Source organism: Diadema antillarum, unplaced genomic scaffold (assembly GCF_040938485.1).
Source record: "Diadema antillarum isolate AM-2024a unplaced genomic scaffold, OU_Dant_1.0 seq00000368_RagTag, whole genome shotgun sequence".
Lineage (NCBI taxonomy): Eukaryota > Metazoa > Echinodermata > Echinoidea > Diadematoida > Diadematidae > Diadema > Diadema antillarum.
In genome coordinates, this window is record NW_027271369.1 from 852,336 (window position 1) to 872,397 (window position 20,062).

The following is a 20,062-nucleotide window of genomic DNA, read 5'->3' on the forward strand; positions in this document are numbered from 1 at the left end:
GAATACTTTTAAAAATCATTTGAAATGACCAATCACAAATCACCATAATAGTGGTGTACACGGGTAGAGCAAAAACACCATGTAAACTACATCCTACATACAGTGTATGTATTTCTGTTGAAAGCACAATTTGTATCAATTTACATGAAAATCATGTTTATAATATTCTCAATGAGATCCTGGCTGTTAGATGTCTGTTCTTTTTTTTTTTTTCATGTGGCAGAGAGGACATGACCCTGTTCAGTCACACATTCAGCCATATTCCTAAAGGTCATGACATAATATGTAACATACAAGTGTATCACCAGGCATAACACATGATATGCAACAGCCAATTTATACAACATGCACCTGATGATTCAATAGGCAATATTTGTTGGTATTGGAACGGTACCCTGCAAAATATCCTCCTGGAACACATCCAATAGCGCATCCTTGTTCTTATCTGTTTGTCTAAAGCCTAATGGTGCATTTGACTGCTTTTTTTTTTTCGTTTCAAAGTCATACAAGCAGCTATACAGTTCATTATTATTTTCTGTATGATCTTTAATGTCAGCCTAAAATGTCTTTTATATGCTTGCACACAAATCCTCCCTTGTTTAATTTTCTTCAGTCCATTAATGGATTAAAACAAGAAATTAAATCCTTCACAACAAATTGTCCTGGAGTTATAACACTGTAGCAATGATGACTGTGAAGGCAAGGGGATTGTACTCGTAGCACATTAAGTACTGTACTCATGAAAGGAATGTTCTAATCTTGTTCTAAAAAATAAAAAAAAAAACATTGGAGGGAAAGATGTAAAGACCATACTGTCTTGTCTAATTTACAATTATACAGTATGTGTGTGACTGATATCATCCATTCACCAAAAATATAGGCCTATACTTGGCAGAAACAAATAACCCTATTATCTGATTTTGATAAAACTTGAAATATTTCGTTTGAGTGACTGTATAATTAAAGTTAACTTGAGTTAAAATGAACTGTCTTTATCAAGATCAGACAGTACACAAAGTGCAAGTGTACAATGTAGGTCTACAAAGTGTACATCACTACATATGTATGTTATACCCTCACAATCGAATATTTGTCCAAAGAGCCCATCTTGATATTTAATGATCAAGTGAACAATAGAAACCGGATGATTACAGTCATCCTGTGTGTGATGGACACCGTGTCCTAATAAACCAATGACAGACAAACAGCCACACACACAAACATGCAGAGCTCTTGCCCACAGCATTCATAACATTTAAATAGGGCAAATGTCATCCGGTGACTCATGAAGCTGTCAGAGTGAATTAGCAGAAGCCTAGAACTAGCTGAGAAAGATGACATGTCAACGGTGAGTGGGGTCAAGGTCAACCTTCCCTCTACCAGCTGAGAAAGGGGGTAAGTTTGGAGCAATGTCATTCCCTCTACCCCCCCCCCCATGAGATTCAACACAGAATGAATTCAAAATTCAGGCCAGCACCGATTTTTAATACTGATAAAGCAGAAATTTTTAGCATTTTGCGGTGTCAAAATTTTCACACATTTCGCGAAGCAATTTGCGCTACATGAAATTAACGCCAAAATAAAGGCATGCAAGTTTATTTTGCTTGTTATATTAAATAACAGCACAAATTTGCATGCTTTTATTTTGGCGCTAATATGTACAATGTAATACTACCTTATGTTTTGATTACATGGAATTGAAACATGAGAAACGCATCTCACCTGGCCAAGTGCTACAAATTACTCTTGCAAAACACTCTTACAGTATTACAGAACCAAGATTCTAAGGGGTGTACTACTAACCCTAAACCTCTCTTGCCAAATCTAGCTACAAGAGTTGTAAACTAAGCTGTGCCCTACTGACATTAAACGAGGAATAATGCCTCTGAGACTGCATTTGACTGCTGTCAGCACACAGACAGCTTCATTAATTCCATGCAATTCGTGCTACCGCAATTCACTACATGACTGCAGTTTTAACTACACGATCGTAAACCACATTTCTAACTTGTGAAATATTAATGTCTTCCACTAGTATTGACCCATTATATGTGTACTATACGAGTAGGTGAGAAAGTCTTTCATACATTGCTGAGCCACTGAAGGAGCCTCTTTACGTATTAACCCTTTCTGTGCTAGGAATTTGGGAAAATGTGTGCATAACAGTATGGGGAGTTCCATGCCAATCGGAAGTCACAGCACACAAAGGATTAATCCAGTGAGTAAGCCATCATGAGCATTTGCCTGTGAGACAGAGAACATGTTGAAGATGCCCCATCAGGGACACATGTTAGTGGCCTATACTTGAACTTTGATAATAGACCAGATTTAGAATGGGAAATAACGACAAAACTTGAGGAACAAAGTAGTGAAATGAATAAAAACAGATCAGAGAGAAAGAAGGAATGAAAAGTTTTTCAACAACAAAAAAAAAAGTTGAAGAGAATGTTTCATGACCAACTATTCAAACAGAATAAAAGACTTTTCTTTTGTTTGCATCTTCTTTCTCTTTTTGTTTTCTTTTGTTTTGTTCCAGCAATCTTTTCTTTTGTTTTAAAGGCTTCCATACTAGTAAAACATATTCATCTTGATGTTTTCTAGTTGATAATTGACAGTTTCTTGAACAAAGTGATGATGAGCATTCTTGTACAAGTTCATGAAATGAGATTTTTCATTCATTTCTTCCTCCTGTTGAGTAATGGTCATTTTTGACTCTCCGTCTTTGCCTCTGTGCATCTTACCACCTGATGCATGATACAAGGGAGGGGGGCTCTTCCCACCTCCCTGATGATACTGTCCATTGTATATCCTGCACTGTATGATGTGACATGCTTTCTCAATTGTATCGCAACAAACACTAAGGCTGCGTTTATCTAATTTGAGAGAGAGAGAATCATGTTGCAAAATGCGTTTCGAATGGCATTTATGAATCTGGTAGGAAATGTGATTCTAATCGCAGCGCCACGTTTATTAAATCTTAACAGCACAATGGTGATTTGAGTGTTGTCACTGCGGAGCTGATTTGTGCCGTCTGACCTGGGAAGTAGAGGTCGCCTGAGGTGCACACTTTTTTCTTTGTAACCGATGGCATGTACAGTATACTGGAACTTGACCTTGGCAGCTTGGAGAAATGTGTTTCCAAAATGGCAGTGTGTTTATCTACTCGCACAATCTTAGGCAATCGTAGTCTCAAACTCGTTTCAAAATGTCCTTTGAACGGCATTTCATATCAGCATTTCAAAACGCATTTGAAAACCTGGATGTGTTTTATCTATCCCCCTAAAATGCCTCAAATGCATTTAGGATCATGATTCTGCCTCAGAAAATGTTTAGATGAACCCTATGTCAGCCAGAACTACAGTGATCCAAGAAACCTGGCAACATCCCAGGTGATCAAATTCATCATGAACCCCATCCCAGTGTCTGCCTGAAATGGGAGGAAGTGGGTGGAGGAGAGGAGGAGAAAGAGAGGAGAGAGCTGAAACTGGGTAAGATAAACAACATCAGGTTGATGGAGAAATACAGGTGACTTCTCATATTCCGTGATCACCGGTCCTCTAAAATGTCACCTCCTGAAGGTATTTTATCCAATCTACACACCCAACTCCCACACTCTTTAACTTCTCTCCTCTCACACAAAAGGGATGTGGTTTTTGTGGGCTTGTTGTACCTGCCACTATAGCAATCTTTTTTGTTGTCCTTCAAACCACAAATGATGTATGCATATTGAGGGACCAACTGCCCTAGAAAGGCCTCTCCACAACTTTATTTAAACTTTCATAATCTTGGCATAAAAATGGGTTCATGACTAACCCCTTCTCGTTCCTCTGTGATAAGAATTGAGGGAAAAGGAAAGAAGAAGGAAGAAAAATTGGCCCAAATCCCAATTTTGAATTATTAATCATCATTCATCATCCTGGATATCCTCTTTCTCTTTAAAATTCCAGGGTAACGAAACAAGTTGATGTCTCACATACACACCTAGTCAAAATGGTCTTGTTGATTGATGTACTGTACCCACAGAGCCAACCAACGAAGCCCAAATATGTCACATGACAAAGGCAACACTGAGCACATTTGAGAGGAGCTGCAGTGAACCAACTTTGTACTGAAATAGAAATGACATGTAAGGAGTGATTTTTTTTTTGGTTCTTTTCCGCTAAAATTTTGTTAATTCTATTATCTTGCACAATATCATCTCCCCATTTCTTTACTCCCATTGTCTTGTTTCATGGTAGCGAACTCTCAAAAACAAACCAACCCAATCTCCATTCCTTAAAAATAAAAAACAATATCTACATATTCCTGATTAAACCCACATCTATACTTCCGGAGAAGTGTTTGCCTATCACTACAAATTTTCTGTACGCCCAAATTTGGTTTTCATAGCTTACAACGTTGTACATTACAATTCTGATTATATAAACTCTTTGCAGACTTCACTGTCCTCAGGCACTTTTGTTAATGTTTTATTCCAAACATATAGGAGAGAGATGGGGAGAATTGAACAGACATATCAAAACTGTGCTACACGCTCAGAGCCTGAATACTTATAAAGTTTGCTATCTCCTTTACATCAATGACAAAACCATGGTTTGCATCACAAACTTACAAGAGTTGTAAGTAAATAAAACAAAAGAAACTTTACATCAAATAATGCAGCCTGCTCTACTTAATGATATTCATGAAGAATAAAATCTACCAGCTGGAATCAAAATTGACTGTCATTGTTTACATGATTTTGGAGCAAACATACAAAGGTAGATGATGCTCCATCCTCTCTCAACAGTCATGCAAATCCACGGCACTGAACAATGGTTTAGACTGACCGCCTTAAGCAATTCTGTGGAAAGCATGACAAAGTCCGCAACCAGTTCGTACAGTGTCGGAATGTAAGACTTGTAGATATCACTTAAGAGTTAGGACAGCACTTGCACAGCGTATGTAACTTGATACTCTTCTCTCATGAAGATCTCTCAAACAGACAAGAGATGGAAGACTCTGAATAGACTCTTGCAAGATTGAAGCAGTAGTCATGGCAACGGTAGACGTGAGTTCTTGCGGGATGTGTTGATAATGATGTATGCGGTCTGAGAGTGGACAGGCTGTGAGACCTGCCTTGGATGTACAATGTAAATGTGGAATATGCGATGAAGGCAGACGGAATCAAGAAAAAGAAAGTGTTTTGGCTCCTTTGCAAGCACCAGCCAAAGGTTGTCAGCATAGTTAGCCTTACTCAGCATACTACACTGTATGTTAACTATAACTTTGTAATTACCTCTAAATAAAATATGACCCACCACAACAAAGGGATCCAAAAGTCGCTGACAACTGAGGAGAGAAAATCGAGTGTAAAGTCAGATCATCAAAATCGGTCAAAACCAGCAAATTTGTTTCTTGCATAATTTTATTGTGTAATATTTGGTCTCTCATCTGCTGAAATTTTGAAGCTAAATGATCAAAGGAAAAGCAAGAAATTAGCATTTTTCTATTTTTCTGGGCCATAATTTTCTGACTTTCAACTGAACAGAAATGTGTCTGAAGATTTGGATTTAGTGCCACAGATGGACCCTGCCCCTGGCAACGAGGGAGTGATCTTATTGGTCAGAGCGTAGCATCATATTTACTGATCGGTCATGCGTAGACCACTGGCGCTAAGCGTGAATGAACATCGCGGAGGTTGCTAGGAGCATGCCTTCTATTGTCAAGCAGTGAAAACTGTCTGAACCTGCCCTTGATCATGATTGCGTTGGAAGGAAAACTTTGAAGGGAGTTTTCTCGAAACACTGATTTCCTAGCCCATTCCACACGATCTCATGAAATCATCGATATCTCCGCAGCCGAGTACTTTTATGAGTCGTGTTATATATGAAATTAAAGAGGAAGAGTAAGGCATAATGTCATGCCATTTTCAGAAAATCTATCTCCCCCAACTTTCAGATCCTTTTGTTGAAGCAGGTCACAAATGTAAAAGCCTGTCCTACCTCATTTTCTTTCAGTACAGTGTATGTCTCCCTCTCACCTCTTGTTGTATAAGTTTACACAAAATCAAAATGGCTACCCTCTGTCTTGCCCACTGAAGGTCTAAAGGAGTGCTCCTAATCCAAAATTCAATTAACATTGAGGTGTGACAGCCTATCAAAGTCTCTCTGGACTACCAATGAGGTGCAGACAAAGCCTTAATATTTTACTCTCTCAGGCGGTTCCAATGTCAAACTTTCATGTTGTACTTTATCCCGCAGACACACCAATTCAGGGTGACAATAAACACTGAGCTTAACAAAAGCGAAGAAGAAATAAAGGTTCCCGGAGCACTACCGAAATCAAAATATCTGTTCTTCGTGTCATTACAAAGTTTTCCAGCAAAGTTTCATTTAAATCCACATACAACTTTTTGGAGTCATTTCGGTAACAGACAAAGAACAATCAAATAAACCAGCACCTAAAAACATAGCCTGTAACTTCCTTCCTTGGCTGAGGTACACTTTGTAAATATCCATCATGCTTCACAAAAACAATGCGGAAGCAGTAGGATGCTTCCCCAATCAAAGTTCTGTCAAAATGCAAGTAGGGCCTGTAGGATAAGTCATTAGGACATGTAATAAACATGTACAGACTTTGCAAAAGTCCATCTTGTCTCAGAGAATTAGGCCAAGGGAATATGACAGATTAGAACTCATTTAATAGAATTACAATGCAATCGCATGAAACTCTGGACTTAATTTTCATTTCACAGTAGGTAGCAATCAAAAATGGAAGTTGCAAAACAAGATAATAGAAAATCTTTGGTACATGTAATTGATATAACAACGTTACTTCCTAATTTGAAATCAATTTGCTACTCAAATAACTTGGTATTTATAGTGGTTGTAATGTTATAATGCAGGCACTTTTTTGATTGAAAAGTTATTATTATCTTACATGTATATGCTCAAGATGTTCATATTCTTCGGTGAAATTCAAACTGACAGGAATGTGCTTTGAAGATTGAATTAAGCTGATAAAAATTGACTGAAAATGTTCGAGCTACTGGTGTTGCAAATGCACTCAGTTACGAACAGCATTCCAAGAATTTATGTGGATATCATAAATAGCAACACTATGCCCATTCACACTTATGTGGGTAATTCCGTGAAGTTGGGGCACAAAGTGTTACATTTTAGCATAACTCAATACTAATTATGCTATACATATATTGTTTATAGGCTTTACATTTGTATTGAGACCATACATTTTCCTGGAAATTTTGTGCCATTCAGACTCAATTTTGATGAAGTTATCTTTAAAAAATGTAACAGTGTCCTGTAGCATCGTGACGTGTCCATGTAGCATCGTGATAGTTAAAATCTGGTCCTAAAAGACAAATTAATGCAATTAGCTTGACCAAAATTTGATATAATATGCATAATTACTAGATTAGTCAGATAGCTAAATATCTTAACTTTCCTTTCCACAGTTTTACTTTTACAAGAAAATTTACACAATATGTCACTATGCTACGCGGTGTCCACCAAATGTAACAAAAAAGGACACCGCGTAGCATCGTGATACATTTTGTAATTTTCTTTTAAAATTGAAACTGTGTACAGGAAATTTGAGATATTAAGCTATCTGACTAATCTAGTAAATATGCATATTGCATGAAATTTTGGTCAAGTTAATTGCCATAATTTGTCTCTTAGGACCAAATTTTAAAATATCACGATGCTACATGGACACGTCCCGATGCTACAGGACACCGTTACATATTGTTTAATAACTTCATCAAAATTGAGTCTGAATGGCACAAAATTTCCAGGAAAATGTGTGGCCTCAATGCAAATGTAAAGCCTACAAACAATAAATGTATAGCATCATTGATATTGAGTTATGCTGAAATGTATTTTTCAAATATCACGATGCTACATGGACACTGCCCCAACTTCATGGAATTACCCTAGTACAATGTACGGTGAAATACCGTGGTATTTTGTTATGTGAACGCAAATGTACAAAATGTATTACTTGTTGTATAGGCCACATTGCAAAATGCCTCATGAAATACTGTGGTATTTATGTGTAGGGTGGTGATTAAAATGTGAATAGTACAGATGCCTTTCTGATGTGAATGCACAAAGTTGTAGTGTCCACCTATGGGGGGGGGGGGGGGGGAGAAGGGGGAATGAACTCAAGTTTTTACTCATGTTTTCCGAACATCAGAGCAGACATACACGTGTAAACTTTCATGGGCCTGTATGTGGACCACCAAATCTGTAAGCCAGTAGCTGCTTACACTGGGACAATGCCAAGTTACTCTTTTGGCCCCTTACCAATGTGCCATGAGTTACCCATTGGAATACTGCTCACAAGCGGAACACTCTTATATAGGGGAATGCCATGAACAACAGGTGCACTTCATGCATCTCACTCACAGTGCTCAGGCACAAGTATTTCAGGACAAGTTAGTTTCAAGAACAAAATAATAATAACAATAATAAAAATAATAATAATAATAATAGTAATAATAATAATGATAATAATAATAATAATAATGAAATATTGGTAATAATAATAATAACAATAATAATACATAATGATAATAATGTGAAAGCAGTCCCATCTCCCACATGTAAGCAGCAGATCATTTTTGTTTTTTAAAATCTGATTAAAAAGGGATTAAAAAAGTTAGACAGGTTGTCAGGTTTAATCAAAATGTCAGTATAGTGAACATTCAAACATTGAATCTTGTAGGATGTACACTACATTGAAACTACATGGTTGCACACTACTGTACATGGTATCTCTTGTGCAAAGTGTACCATTTGTATCGTACTATGATCTCACAAGTCTCACAATTAAAACAAATCAAATCAAGAATCACAAACTGTACCTCAAGACAAGTTCACATACTTGTTTTGACATTACAGTAGTGTTGAAATTTTCGCGCATTTCACACAACCAGAAACTAGCGCGAAAATAAAAGCATGCAAATATGACATTTGCTTGCCATACGTTCCAGTAGTTGATGCCTTGATTCCGCAGAATTAAAAATATGCGAAACTTATCTTACCCGGCCGAGCGCAAAAAAATTAGTCGCGCGAAAATATCCACTTTTACAGTATGTAGCTACAATTTTTAATTTCATACCTGGCACTTGGGTAGAACAGCACTACACCAATTGCAGCTTACTTGCTGCATTTTACATTTTACAATAAATGGAATTTAACTTTATATCAAAACTGGGCATAGTGCAAGGGAGGATGTCTCGTGATTTCTTGTCTTTGCAATTTTCACGGTTTCTACCATATGAAACTAGAAATTGCATACAAATTTGATCTAGGATATGTAATACTTTTGCATTTGCTCTTAATACTATACAAATATTGACTGCTCATGAGGATGATGGTGGAAATTATCGTTCCCAAGGTGCTTTTCATACTGACCCTTCTATCACCCTGAGGCATTAGCCGAGGGGTGATGGAAGGGTCGGTATGAAAAGCACCGACGGAGTGATAATTTCCACCACCATCCGAATACAGAGCAGTTAATATTTGTTTTATATACCTCATCGTTTAAGACTTAACCAAGATCTAGGGCTAGGCAAATACGAAGTAAATTCTAATTGTTAGGCCTAAACGTTAACCCTAAAATCAGGCCACAGCCTGCGCTTGTTTGCATGGTTTTCGTGCATTTCGTAGACTACCCAGTACGCACGGTACTCACTCACAGTTAAAGTCACACGGCCTTCGGTGAGCTCCTGCATAAAATCTTGTCAGAAGATTACAGTATACATCCAGTTTCCCGTCGTTCGTGTTTTAATTCGATATTTCCAACATGCTGAGATTTGCCTCTGCTTCGGGATCCTAAGAAATCCTAAAGACAAAGTGTACGATCTTTGATCCAGCTCACTTCAAATCACGGAGGAGCGCTCGATCACCATGCCACGCTGAAACATGCCTGCTGTGCGCTAGTGCGATGATTTTGCATGTGTTTATACGATGTGCATAGTGAACGTCCTTGGAGGGGTTGCGGACACCGCGCGCGAAGTTTAGTGTACTTGTTATGTGTACAAAAGTCGCGGAGGGTTTACGAATTCTCTCACGAGGGTTTTGCCTTTCTATCACAAGGGTTTTGTCTTTCTATCACTTACATGAAAACCCTAAGGCAAGATAGACGGGACTACACCTTGTCACGTGATATACTTTTGACCAATCAGTGATACGAATCTCACTTATGAGGTACCATGGTATATAATAGTTGTTAGAGAAATGTACATGATATGGTGTAAACGGTCTATTCTTTTACAAAGTCATTACATTGTGCACAATGAGCTTGCAAAAAGAGCCTTGTTTCTTATTGTCTATTCACATGAAAGTTATGTGCGGAGGTAATGGTGACTCCCTTTGTCTGAATGTGACTGTACGATCTAGGTGGTACCAAACATCTCCTGGACTAGCAGCCACACAACAAAGTGAGCAGTCTTCCATGGCATAAAGTGAATGAATGGGGGTGTCCTTCTTGGCAACCTGAGCTATACCACATGTACATGTACTTGTAGGCTCTTCACATACTACAGGAGCTGGAAAGGGTATTTTCTACACTGTGGGCTCTCTGACTGGGCTGCATTTTCATACTATGAGTCATACTATTGATGCTACACAAAATGTACCGGTATGGTGTTTACACAGCTACATACCGTAAGTGTACTGTACTGTGTACACTATGCACGTTGTCTAAAGTACGACCTTTATCATTACATAAAGTATAATGCATCATAAGGCTACATTTCTCAAGTACACTGTACCATTCCAAGTATGTATGTACAAGTATGTAATCCTTTTGACCTACTATTATTCAAGTGTGTAATACTCCATGGAAGTATCACTGTAACCTCAGTGTACAGGTATTACAACTTCCTCTTAGAAACAAAACTAAGCATGGGGATTCATATCAAATCAACTGCCATTAAACCATACACTGTAGGCCCTACATACAATTGTACAGCAGATGGTTTGATGTAGGGAAGAGATTTCAAAGGCAAAATATAATGGTCATGCATTCCAATTCATTGCTTAAATGTGATATCATCCACATGCATGCATCTCCACAGAAATCAAATAACTGTGCAATGATTTCTACAGGTTGTTGTTTGATACTGATAGCAATAAGCTCATATTACAATGAACTTTAAAATTTGAGGGCCCAATAAATTTTCATGCATAACTGAATTGCAATGCACAGTACAAGAAGCTCATACTGTACACAGTACTTGCATTTAATTCTTGCTTCTCTATCTGAACTTTCAGGACCCACTGAATCTCAATACTAAGGTTAAGTTCTTATGGCACTGCTACAAATCTAAAATGTAGGCCTAATTGTAATGTTCCATTCATACGAGGTGGACACTAATGTACACGTCACAAAGACTTCATAACAAAACTTGCCATACTGACACTGAATGTACAGTTGTATATGTGTTTATTAGCTTCTTTCACTAAGTTCTTGTAGGCCTACATGTATCGATAACTAGCTTTGAACATCTAAAACAGCGCATACTCAGTATTAGGTCCTATGTTATTGTATATAATGCCAAGTGAATACAGAAATCAAAAAACCTCTGACAATAGTATGTGGACAGTGTACAAATGTACAGGCCTCTTGTTCAGCCTATGTTCAATGTACAGTTGTACCTTGTAAATCTGTAGGCCTACACTGTCACATGGGTTTTGCCACACCGTTTATTGGGCTGCATAGTGGTCTAATAAGTCACAGCATCTCTCAGCTACATTGTACTACAGATGAACAGATGTATGCGTTAATACTCAGTGCTGATAATATCATACCAGCCCCTATCAACAGAAGCAATTTGGCCACCAACAAGTTTCACGATTCAGGTACGAAATGTTATCTTCCTTTCCTTTTTCCTTTGTTTTGTGACTCAAGTTGTTTTGAGTCCCAAATAATCAATCATTCCAATCTAGCCCCTCCACCCTCTATACTGGGCACAGTACATCACAACAGACAGGGTTACTCCATTGAACTGCCCCACATAATAGTAGTGAAATAATCAATATCATTGATGGATCCAATTTACCACTAAATACACTGTTTGTGTCTTTGCTTGCATGCACTTCTACATTTTGTGCTCATGTACACAACAGCTGTCCATCAGAAGCTCATATCATTTTATTCTCTGAACAAACTACAATTATACAGGTACTTTTGTACTCAGCTGTACCTACTGACAATGATATTTGATGGTAATACCAAAGGCAGATTATATACACATGTAGTCACATGTTGCTTAGCGTGCTCAGTTCACATGTCGTCTACATGTTTTTGGCATTGATTACATATCACGCGATTATGCAATACAATTCAAACTACAGAGCTGTATTTCCTACCCTGTTAATTGGCCGACAGACCCAGGGTCCTATGGTTTTTGTTGGGCATGATTCTCAGCAATACACTGCTCTACATTTGTACATCAAGCTAGACTAGACGCCGTATCTTGCGGCACTTCTTTTTCTCTCTTTTTTTAAAAAAGATTTTGCAAGTCAACCTACTGTACACTGTATATCCACAAAATTAACAACCTGTAAACATACAAATATTGTATTGCTTTCCATCTTGCATTTATCGTCTCCAAGGTGAAAATTCACTCACTTTTCTCTTCTGGTCGCCGACTCTCCCTACAGCTTGTATAACACATCATAGCCCTTTTTACACTTGTGTTTCTTAACCCCGTACTTTCTCTGACCCAGGACTATTGTTAGTCCCATACCAATTTTTTCAGCTTTTTACACTCGCCAATAAATCCCGTACTAAGCTCTTGTCCTGGGCTAAGGAGAAAACTGACATTTTTACACTCATATTTTTTTGTCCCATACTTTCCAAACCACATGAATATTCATGATTACGCTGTGCACTGTACAAGTACACGCACGCACCAGCAGTACTTGATTACTTCGTTTCTGATTGGTCAGTGGGGGTCGGACTTCGTCTCCGTCGCTTAGCCCCGGATTATTTTTTCATTCTGTTTACACTCGCTTGCTTGGCACCGCAATTGCGGTGCTAACCCTGCTTTTTTGCAGGGCCAGATAGTACGGGATTATCGGTGGGGCTAGCCCACTTTGGCAAAAACAAGTGTAAACAGAAAGTGGGCTAAGGAAAGTCCGGTACCAACGGTGGGGCTAAGGAAATGAATGAAAATCCAGCTGTATAATGGACTTCTGTTGAATTTACATGTACTCTACTTGATTTCAACATCACAGTAGAGCATCATGAGAAACACATGCTTTTCAAAGCATCTCAGTCCCCCTTTTTTTTTCTCAACTGTTGTTGTTTAGATTTGCACACAGACTTAACCATGGCTGGGAAGTACTGAATGTATGTGTGAATGTATGTGTGTGTGTGTGTGTGTGTGTGTGTGTGTGTGTGTGTGTGTGTGTGTACTGATGTACAGCTCTGTATTATGGCATGCATGTGTGAGGGTGCGTGGGTGGCAGCAGACCACCATAAAGAAAGGTTTCACTTTCAGGTTATCTTGGAGAGCACCGTTGTACAAATGTATTATGCTGAAGAGTGCATACTACAATGTATTAACGCCTACAATGTACAATGTGGTGATTGTATGCAGTATAATATAGTGTTATCACTTCTTTGCATAATCTGTACACCCAACAAATCTTGTGTAATGTACACATACTGTATTCTTCACATACTGATCCACTCTTCACAAGTCTTTCTACCCACAACTACATGTACAGTGCAGAGACTCCAACCCAAAGTACCTTCTGATCTGGAGATTCTCCCGCCTGAAACCCCTAGCAAACGGGAGACTCAAAGTTGATGTGTGCGAAGCGCAAAATTCCCCGGGTTCTACTGTGTAGATGCTCTCTGGTGCTATCTAAGGCTTATCTTTTCAACATACAATAGAAATATGTAAGAAATCCTTTCCAACGGGAGGCAAAGAGCCAGGGCGGGAGAAATTAAATCTCAAACGGGAGAACGGGAGATTTTGCAAAAATGGGTTTTCGGCGGGAGATCTCCCGCCGAAAACGGGAGAGTTGGAGTCTCTGACAGTGTACACGTACAGTACTATACTGTTCCTAGCACACATTTACAATGTACAAGTCTGTCGTATGCCCATAAACTTGTTTCTATTTAAAGTGTGTTTTCTGCTTCACATGGGGTATGAACTCTGTACATGTCAATAAGATGAAAGAACCAAGTGTTTTTGTAGCCTCCCTAATCTCTGTTTTCATGCTTCAGTGCTAATCCTATTGGACAATGGCTGAGAATATAATGATCCATCCCCCACATCCCTTGTTGTTTCAAGGTATGGCCAATAAACTGTAAGTACATACGTATGTATGTAAGTCACCAACATGCTGGACAGAGCAGAGCCATGGATAATGAACTAGTCAGGATAGGCCAAATTTTCAACTGTGAAGATACATTGTAATAGCACGGAAATCAATGTCTGCAACTCATTCTGCTACTGTAGATGTACATGTATGTTCAAATGATCACTGTCACTACTACACAATAGACCCCCACCCCCCCCCCCAAAAAAAAAAAAAATCTTAGAAAGCATAGGCCTACTATTTCCACTGCTCTGCATACACATCTATTGTACATATAATGACTGTCAAGTGTGACCAAAGACCTTGGTGTTAATGGTGTGATCAACATACAAGTGTACAGTACATTGTATAGAGAACTCATCTCAGGATTACTGTATACACTATATATTTCGCGGGGGTTTTATTTTCACGAATTTCGCGAGTCGGGAGCTATTCGCGAAATTAACAACACGCGAAAATATTACCTTCCAAAATGAATCCCTTGCCTTGATGATACGAACATTTCAGTACTAGTATACCATGTCATGGCTTACCGAACAGACCATACTGGCTAAGCTTGTTTACGCACGTCCACGTCTACTTACGAATACTGTAGAGAGCCAATCCATTATCGCAAAGGGAACAATCGTCAGAAATCTAGCGCGATGGACTTAACCACTTCAAAAATGTTGAATTATAACTTACTAGCTCGCAGAGTTTGTTAAGTTTTTTCATGCAGTGTATAACTAGTATCATTCTTATTTGCTAGTAAGTTGAAAATTCACACTTTCTTTGCCACTTCATATTTTCTCTAGTCCCCCAATCGCGAATTTAACCACTCGCGAAAATGTGTGACAGCGGCAATTCGCGAAAATTTATGTACGCGAAAATTATAGCGTATACAGTATATCAATAGATGTCATGTTCCTTTCATATTCATTAATCTGTTCATTTGACCACCGGCATAGCACTATTTATGGAACAATAACCTTTTACCGGTAATTTTTTTTTCTTCCTGCTATACAGTACTGTACGTTGATACCTCATGGGTTAAACATTTCCATAGTTACTGTACCCTACGCACACAATTCCTACTGATGCACTCAGACCTGTTTATTATTTGTATACTGTCCTGCAATAATGAGCTTGCTTACCGGTAATTACCAAGCCAAAATAAGACATGTTCTGAAGTCATATTAAAATCAGCCCCACTGCCTATAGGAACTGGTTGTGGTACAGTATGTATCAAACCACAGGGAAATTAAACTAAAGGCTACTACATTGTACGGGTACTTATCAGAGCCAGCTGAACAATGTACATCATGCTTTTGCCATTAATACTGTAAAGCATATCACCAAAAAAAAGGAAAAAAATACATGCATGTTTGAACCATACTCTGAGCTACATCCCTCAATAATTATTACCCATGCATCATTTCATTTATCCATTATGCTTTTAATCAATGAATCTGTTTTAAAACGGACTACAGTAGCTGCTGTGAAAAGATTGAATGCAGGTTCGTAAATTCTGTCAAACCTTGTGATATACATACACTGTACCTGTACCAAATAACAGAAATAAGAACAAATATAAAACAGAAATGTGAACAAATATAAAACAGAAATGCATTCTTATATCAAAGGGGAGAATAATCAAAGTGGGAGCAACTGTTACCCCTCCCATACATGCACAGTATCTCCTGACCAAATACAACACACACACACACACTCATCCTTGTTCTAGTCGATTTTGATAATAAATTCAGTTATTTCAAACAAAGAGAACATTAAGTTTTATGAACTTTAGGGTATAGTAGCAGTCAGAGATTAGATGACAAGGCAATCGCTTCCAAAAACTCTCTCTAACCTGCAAAAAATCTACCTTAACTCTTAAGGTGCTTTGAGTGCCATTTGACACACACACACACACACACACACACACACAGACAACCACAAAAAACATGCACCGGTTGATCCATTACATGTAGGTGTGTCATTTATATAGGCCTACAGTACAAGCTACAGGAGTACCACTGCAGGTACAGTAGGCCTATACTGTAAGGTGCATCACTCTTCCAAATTTTGCTCCAAGTTGAACTTGAAAGGCAAAGCCTTTATACCAAGCACACGTACCCATTTTGTATTAATTCAGTGAGCATTCCTGTACGTGTGTGTGTGTGTGTGTGTAAAGTGCACACGCGTGTTCTATTGATTGTGGTGAAAAAAGGGGTCACCCACATTCTCACTACATTGTATATTATGGTCAAACCCTCCGCATTAGTCATCACACAGCCAACTGCATGCATGTGCCATAATGAGCTACTCGCACTGTGCAGCAGCATGGTACCGGTACTTACAACTGGTGATCCCTACATCACCTGGCAAATTGCAGGGCAAAGGAAATGCACATATTCAACCATTCACACACACAGATGGCTTGGTGAAAGGTCTGTGTACAAACTGTTCCATACAATTTCATGCACATACCTACAATATCATGTACAGGTATCATATGAATACAGCACAAAAATAACATCAGCTCATGGAAGAATATAATGGCAAACAACAAACAATACAATGTATTGTAGACTATGATATACACATTACCGGTACCTTGCTTCCTAGAATTTATGTTTTTCATAATTTTACACTTATCAATCATAATCCTTTTTTACACAAGGTTTGCAACACATTCAACATCAATGAAATACAATATAGATGGAGTAGTTTCCATGATGGGGGTGGGATAAAAAGATAAGAGTGTCATACACTGTAATCCTGCTTAGTGTAGGATTCAAAGAAAAAGAGTATCAAGTGTGAAACAGGGACTGAAACTCAAGACCATTCATTACAGTGTATCAACTTGATCCATAATGGTGAGGCAAATGTCCCCATGCTACCATGTACAAATGAAATAGAGATGAACCTGGTAGAACAGGTGCATCTTGATTCACAGTATGTAGGCATGAATGAGAGCATAAAGACTATTACAATTGTATACATCTTACATCTCTGCCCCCCCCCCCAAGTATATTTTATGACCAATGGTGGTCTGTGGTCAGTAGACTAGAGTCCACTGCCTCAGCGTTACTCCTTGCTGAGCTGACTCCAGTGACTCACAGGGCCAAAGACGAACACTGCCTCCATATCATCAATCATGCTCCAATCAAACTTGGCAATGCAGTCCCAATTACAGCTGCATTACAGGGCCCTGGAATGGCATCAAGCTGGTAAAATGCTTTTTGCAGTTGTAAAAACACAGCAAATTTGCCCAAATCAAACAACCATTGCCTGGGGATGCATGCAATTACAGCTTGTGAACATTGGAGCCTAATCCATGGTATACACAATATATAGTGTACAGTGTATGTAACATGCCATTAGGCAGTGTTCTTGTCATTGTTCAAGTTGAGTAAATGAGATTAATATAGCTAACTGAATATCATACTGCATTTCTTTTTGGTAACATCACTGTGAATAGCACATGCATGCACACAGCCATTCCATCAGTAGAAAAGAACTCGGTCGTGAAAAAGCACAGATCAAGTTTAAGCTTTACATTTTCTTAGCCCGTTGAGGACGAGTCCCGAGTATACTCGGGCAAGTGTCTATGGAAAATGTGTGTTGAATTGTAGCAAAATCAGCCCGTCCTCAATGGGTTAAGTTCCTTTGTCTTGAATTCAAATTCTAGTATGCAATGTTTATATGGACTAACTAAAACTCGAGTTAAGTGAACATGCACTTCTAATCATCCATGAATGATAATATTTCTCAGGACATGTTTACCACAGGAGGGAGGAACTTTTTTGAACTCGCGTGAAATGCCAAATATAAAGTCAATTCCTGGGACCCAAGCTGCCTGCACCCGGACAGCAACCAATATATCGTGAAGTCACTTTTAATAAAGCATGGCTTAGATCAGCACACCACACATGACCTTTTAAGCAAGAGGATCATCACTGAAATAAGATTGCTTTCCAGAATTTCACACGCAAGAATAATCAGCAGGAGAATAGGCTGGCATCACCAAATTGAGTTGGCAGGTGCAAAACCAAATAATCACCTGAAGTACTTGATTGAAATACATATTAGATGTATCGGTACATGACTATGGTTTTCACTAACTTTTAGTACTTGGGAATACCATGGCACAGATCAGTGGACGGTGAACATCCAGTTTTAACAAAATGCAGCTAGGGGAATAATATCTACATATCCCAAGTAAAATCTTTTGACCTCATCACAAGTGATACCTAAAATATTATAGACAATCCACAAACTGGTAACCCATGATGAAAAGTCTTCTGGCAACAGAAAACAAAGATTGAAACAGAATATTCATTTTCATCACCACTAGATTTCTTAGAATTTCTTGCACTAACTTTTCCTAGAATCACTTCATGTCTACTATTCTTTGCTTCACATTCAGTGTTTATATGAGTAACTTGAAGTGAAGTGTACGATCATAGACTATGGCTGTCCAGATGGGCATTCATACAAGTACTTTCACTTTTACTTGCCTTTTGAAGAGGAAAGTCTGGTTAAAGAGCAAGTTTACAAGTTTCTAGGTAGGAAGGCTTAACCACATGACTTACGATACTTCTCATCTAATCTGGGCCATAATTTGTCCTTGTGACAGATAACGACCTGCTCAGGGTTAATATATGGATGTTACAGCAGAGGTTTGCCACCATACGTGCAGTCATAGCAAAGGACAAGATCAACCCACACTCGGACCTCTACGACATATCATTTTAAGTGGAATTTTTTTTAATGTTTAGCTGTACGTAAATGTGCATGATTCTCGCAATAAACAACTATTTGCAGAATTGTTTGTACTGACATTTTCCATAAATGCCAGCACAACAAATAGGGTGCATTTACTCTAATAATAGCTGACGAAAAATATTCATTATGGATACTAAATAAGGATGGAAGAATTAACTTACTTCCTGCGTTCTCTCCTCCGGCTGCCTTTCAAGGCAGCGGATGAAATGTCCATCGATGTACACCGTCATTCTTGGCAGACTGACAGCAGAAGTTTCCTGGATTTCTTTAGATTTCTTCAGTTTGAGTTCTTCGTTAATTCCAACAAAGTGAACAAAAATACTCCTGACAAAATTCGACACTCAACTGTAGATCAGCATTTATCTTATCGTCACATACCACTCCACGATCAAAAGAGTGATGGCGCAACTTCTCTTATGAAAGTGAGTCAAAAAGTCTTGCAGTGCCGTCTAATGCATTTGTACACAGCGTGGTTAATATCTGATGTAAAGTTTTGTTCACTGGAATATCTGTAGAACCTACATGCATGACAATATGCAGCTGTGGCCTCCTGTCAGACACAAGTTGTTTTCATGATATCACAGTCAGTCCAGACTTTTGGCTGTACCATTCCATGACATACATGTATTCACAGCAAGTCAGGCTGCTAAATGGCACACCTGTAAATTCTGTCCCCATGTACACTACATTCCTGCCACTGAGGAATGGACAACTGTGTCTGAGCCACTGTTATGACTTGTGTTCCTCAGTAGGAAGCTGCTGACACTGTAATTTCAATCTCTGTGAGATGTAATGTGGACAAGCACGTGTAGACAGTTACTCCTCTTTCTTTTTGCTTGATGCATTCCATTCCATTGGCTGATCATCAAGCATGATTCACACATCAAAGCAGCGTCTCAATGTTGTCCTTGTCAGCTGTACAGTACTGGTCCTCGCCTTGGGGCCCC

At 38.6% G+C, this 20,062-nt stretch overlaps 1 protein-coding gene across 1 annotated transcript in view; it reads right to left on the minus strand.

The window, feature by feature from the left end:
• LOC139731320 (rap guanine nucleotide exchange factor 2-like) overlaps positions 1-19,782 on the minus strand; it is a 142,358-nt gene extending 122,576 nt beyond the window's left edge. The window contains exon 1 of the mRNA XM_071642207.1: positions 19,277-19,782. Within this exon, the coding sequence (XP_071498308.1) occupies positions 19,277-19,345 (69 nt within the window). The 5' untranslated portion in view covers positions 19,346-19,782. The remainder of the gene's footprint in view (positions 1-19,276) is intronic.
• Between the last annotated feature and the right edge of the window lie 280 nt (positions 19,783-20,062).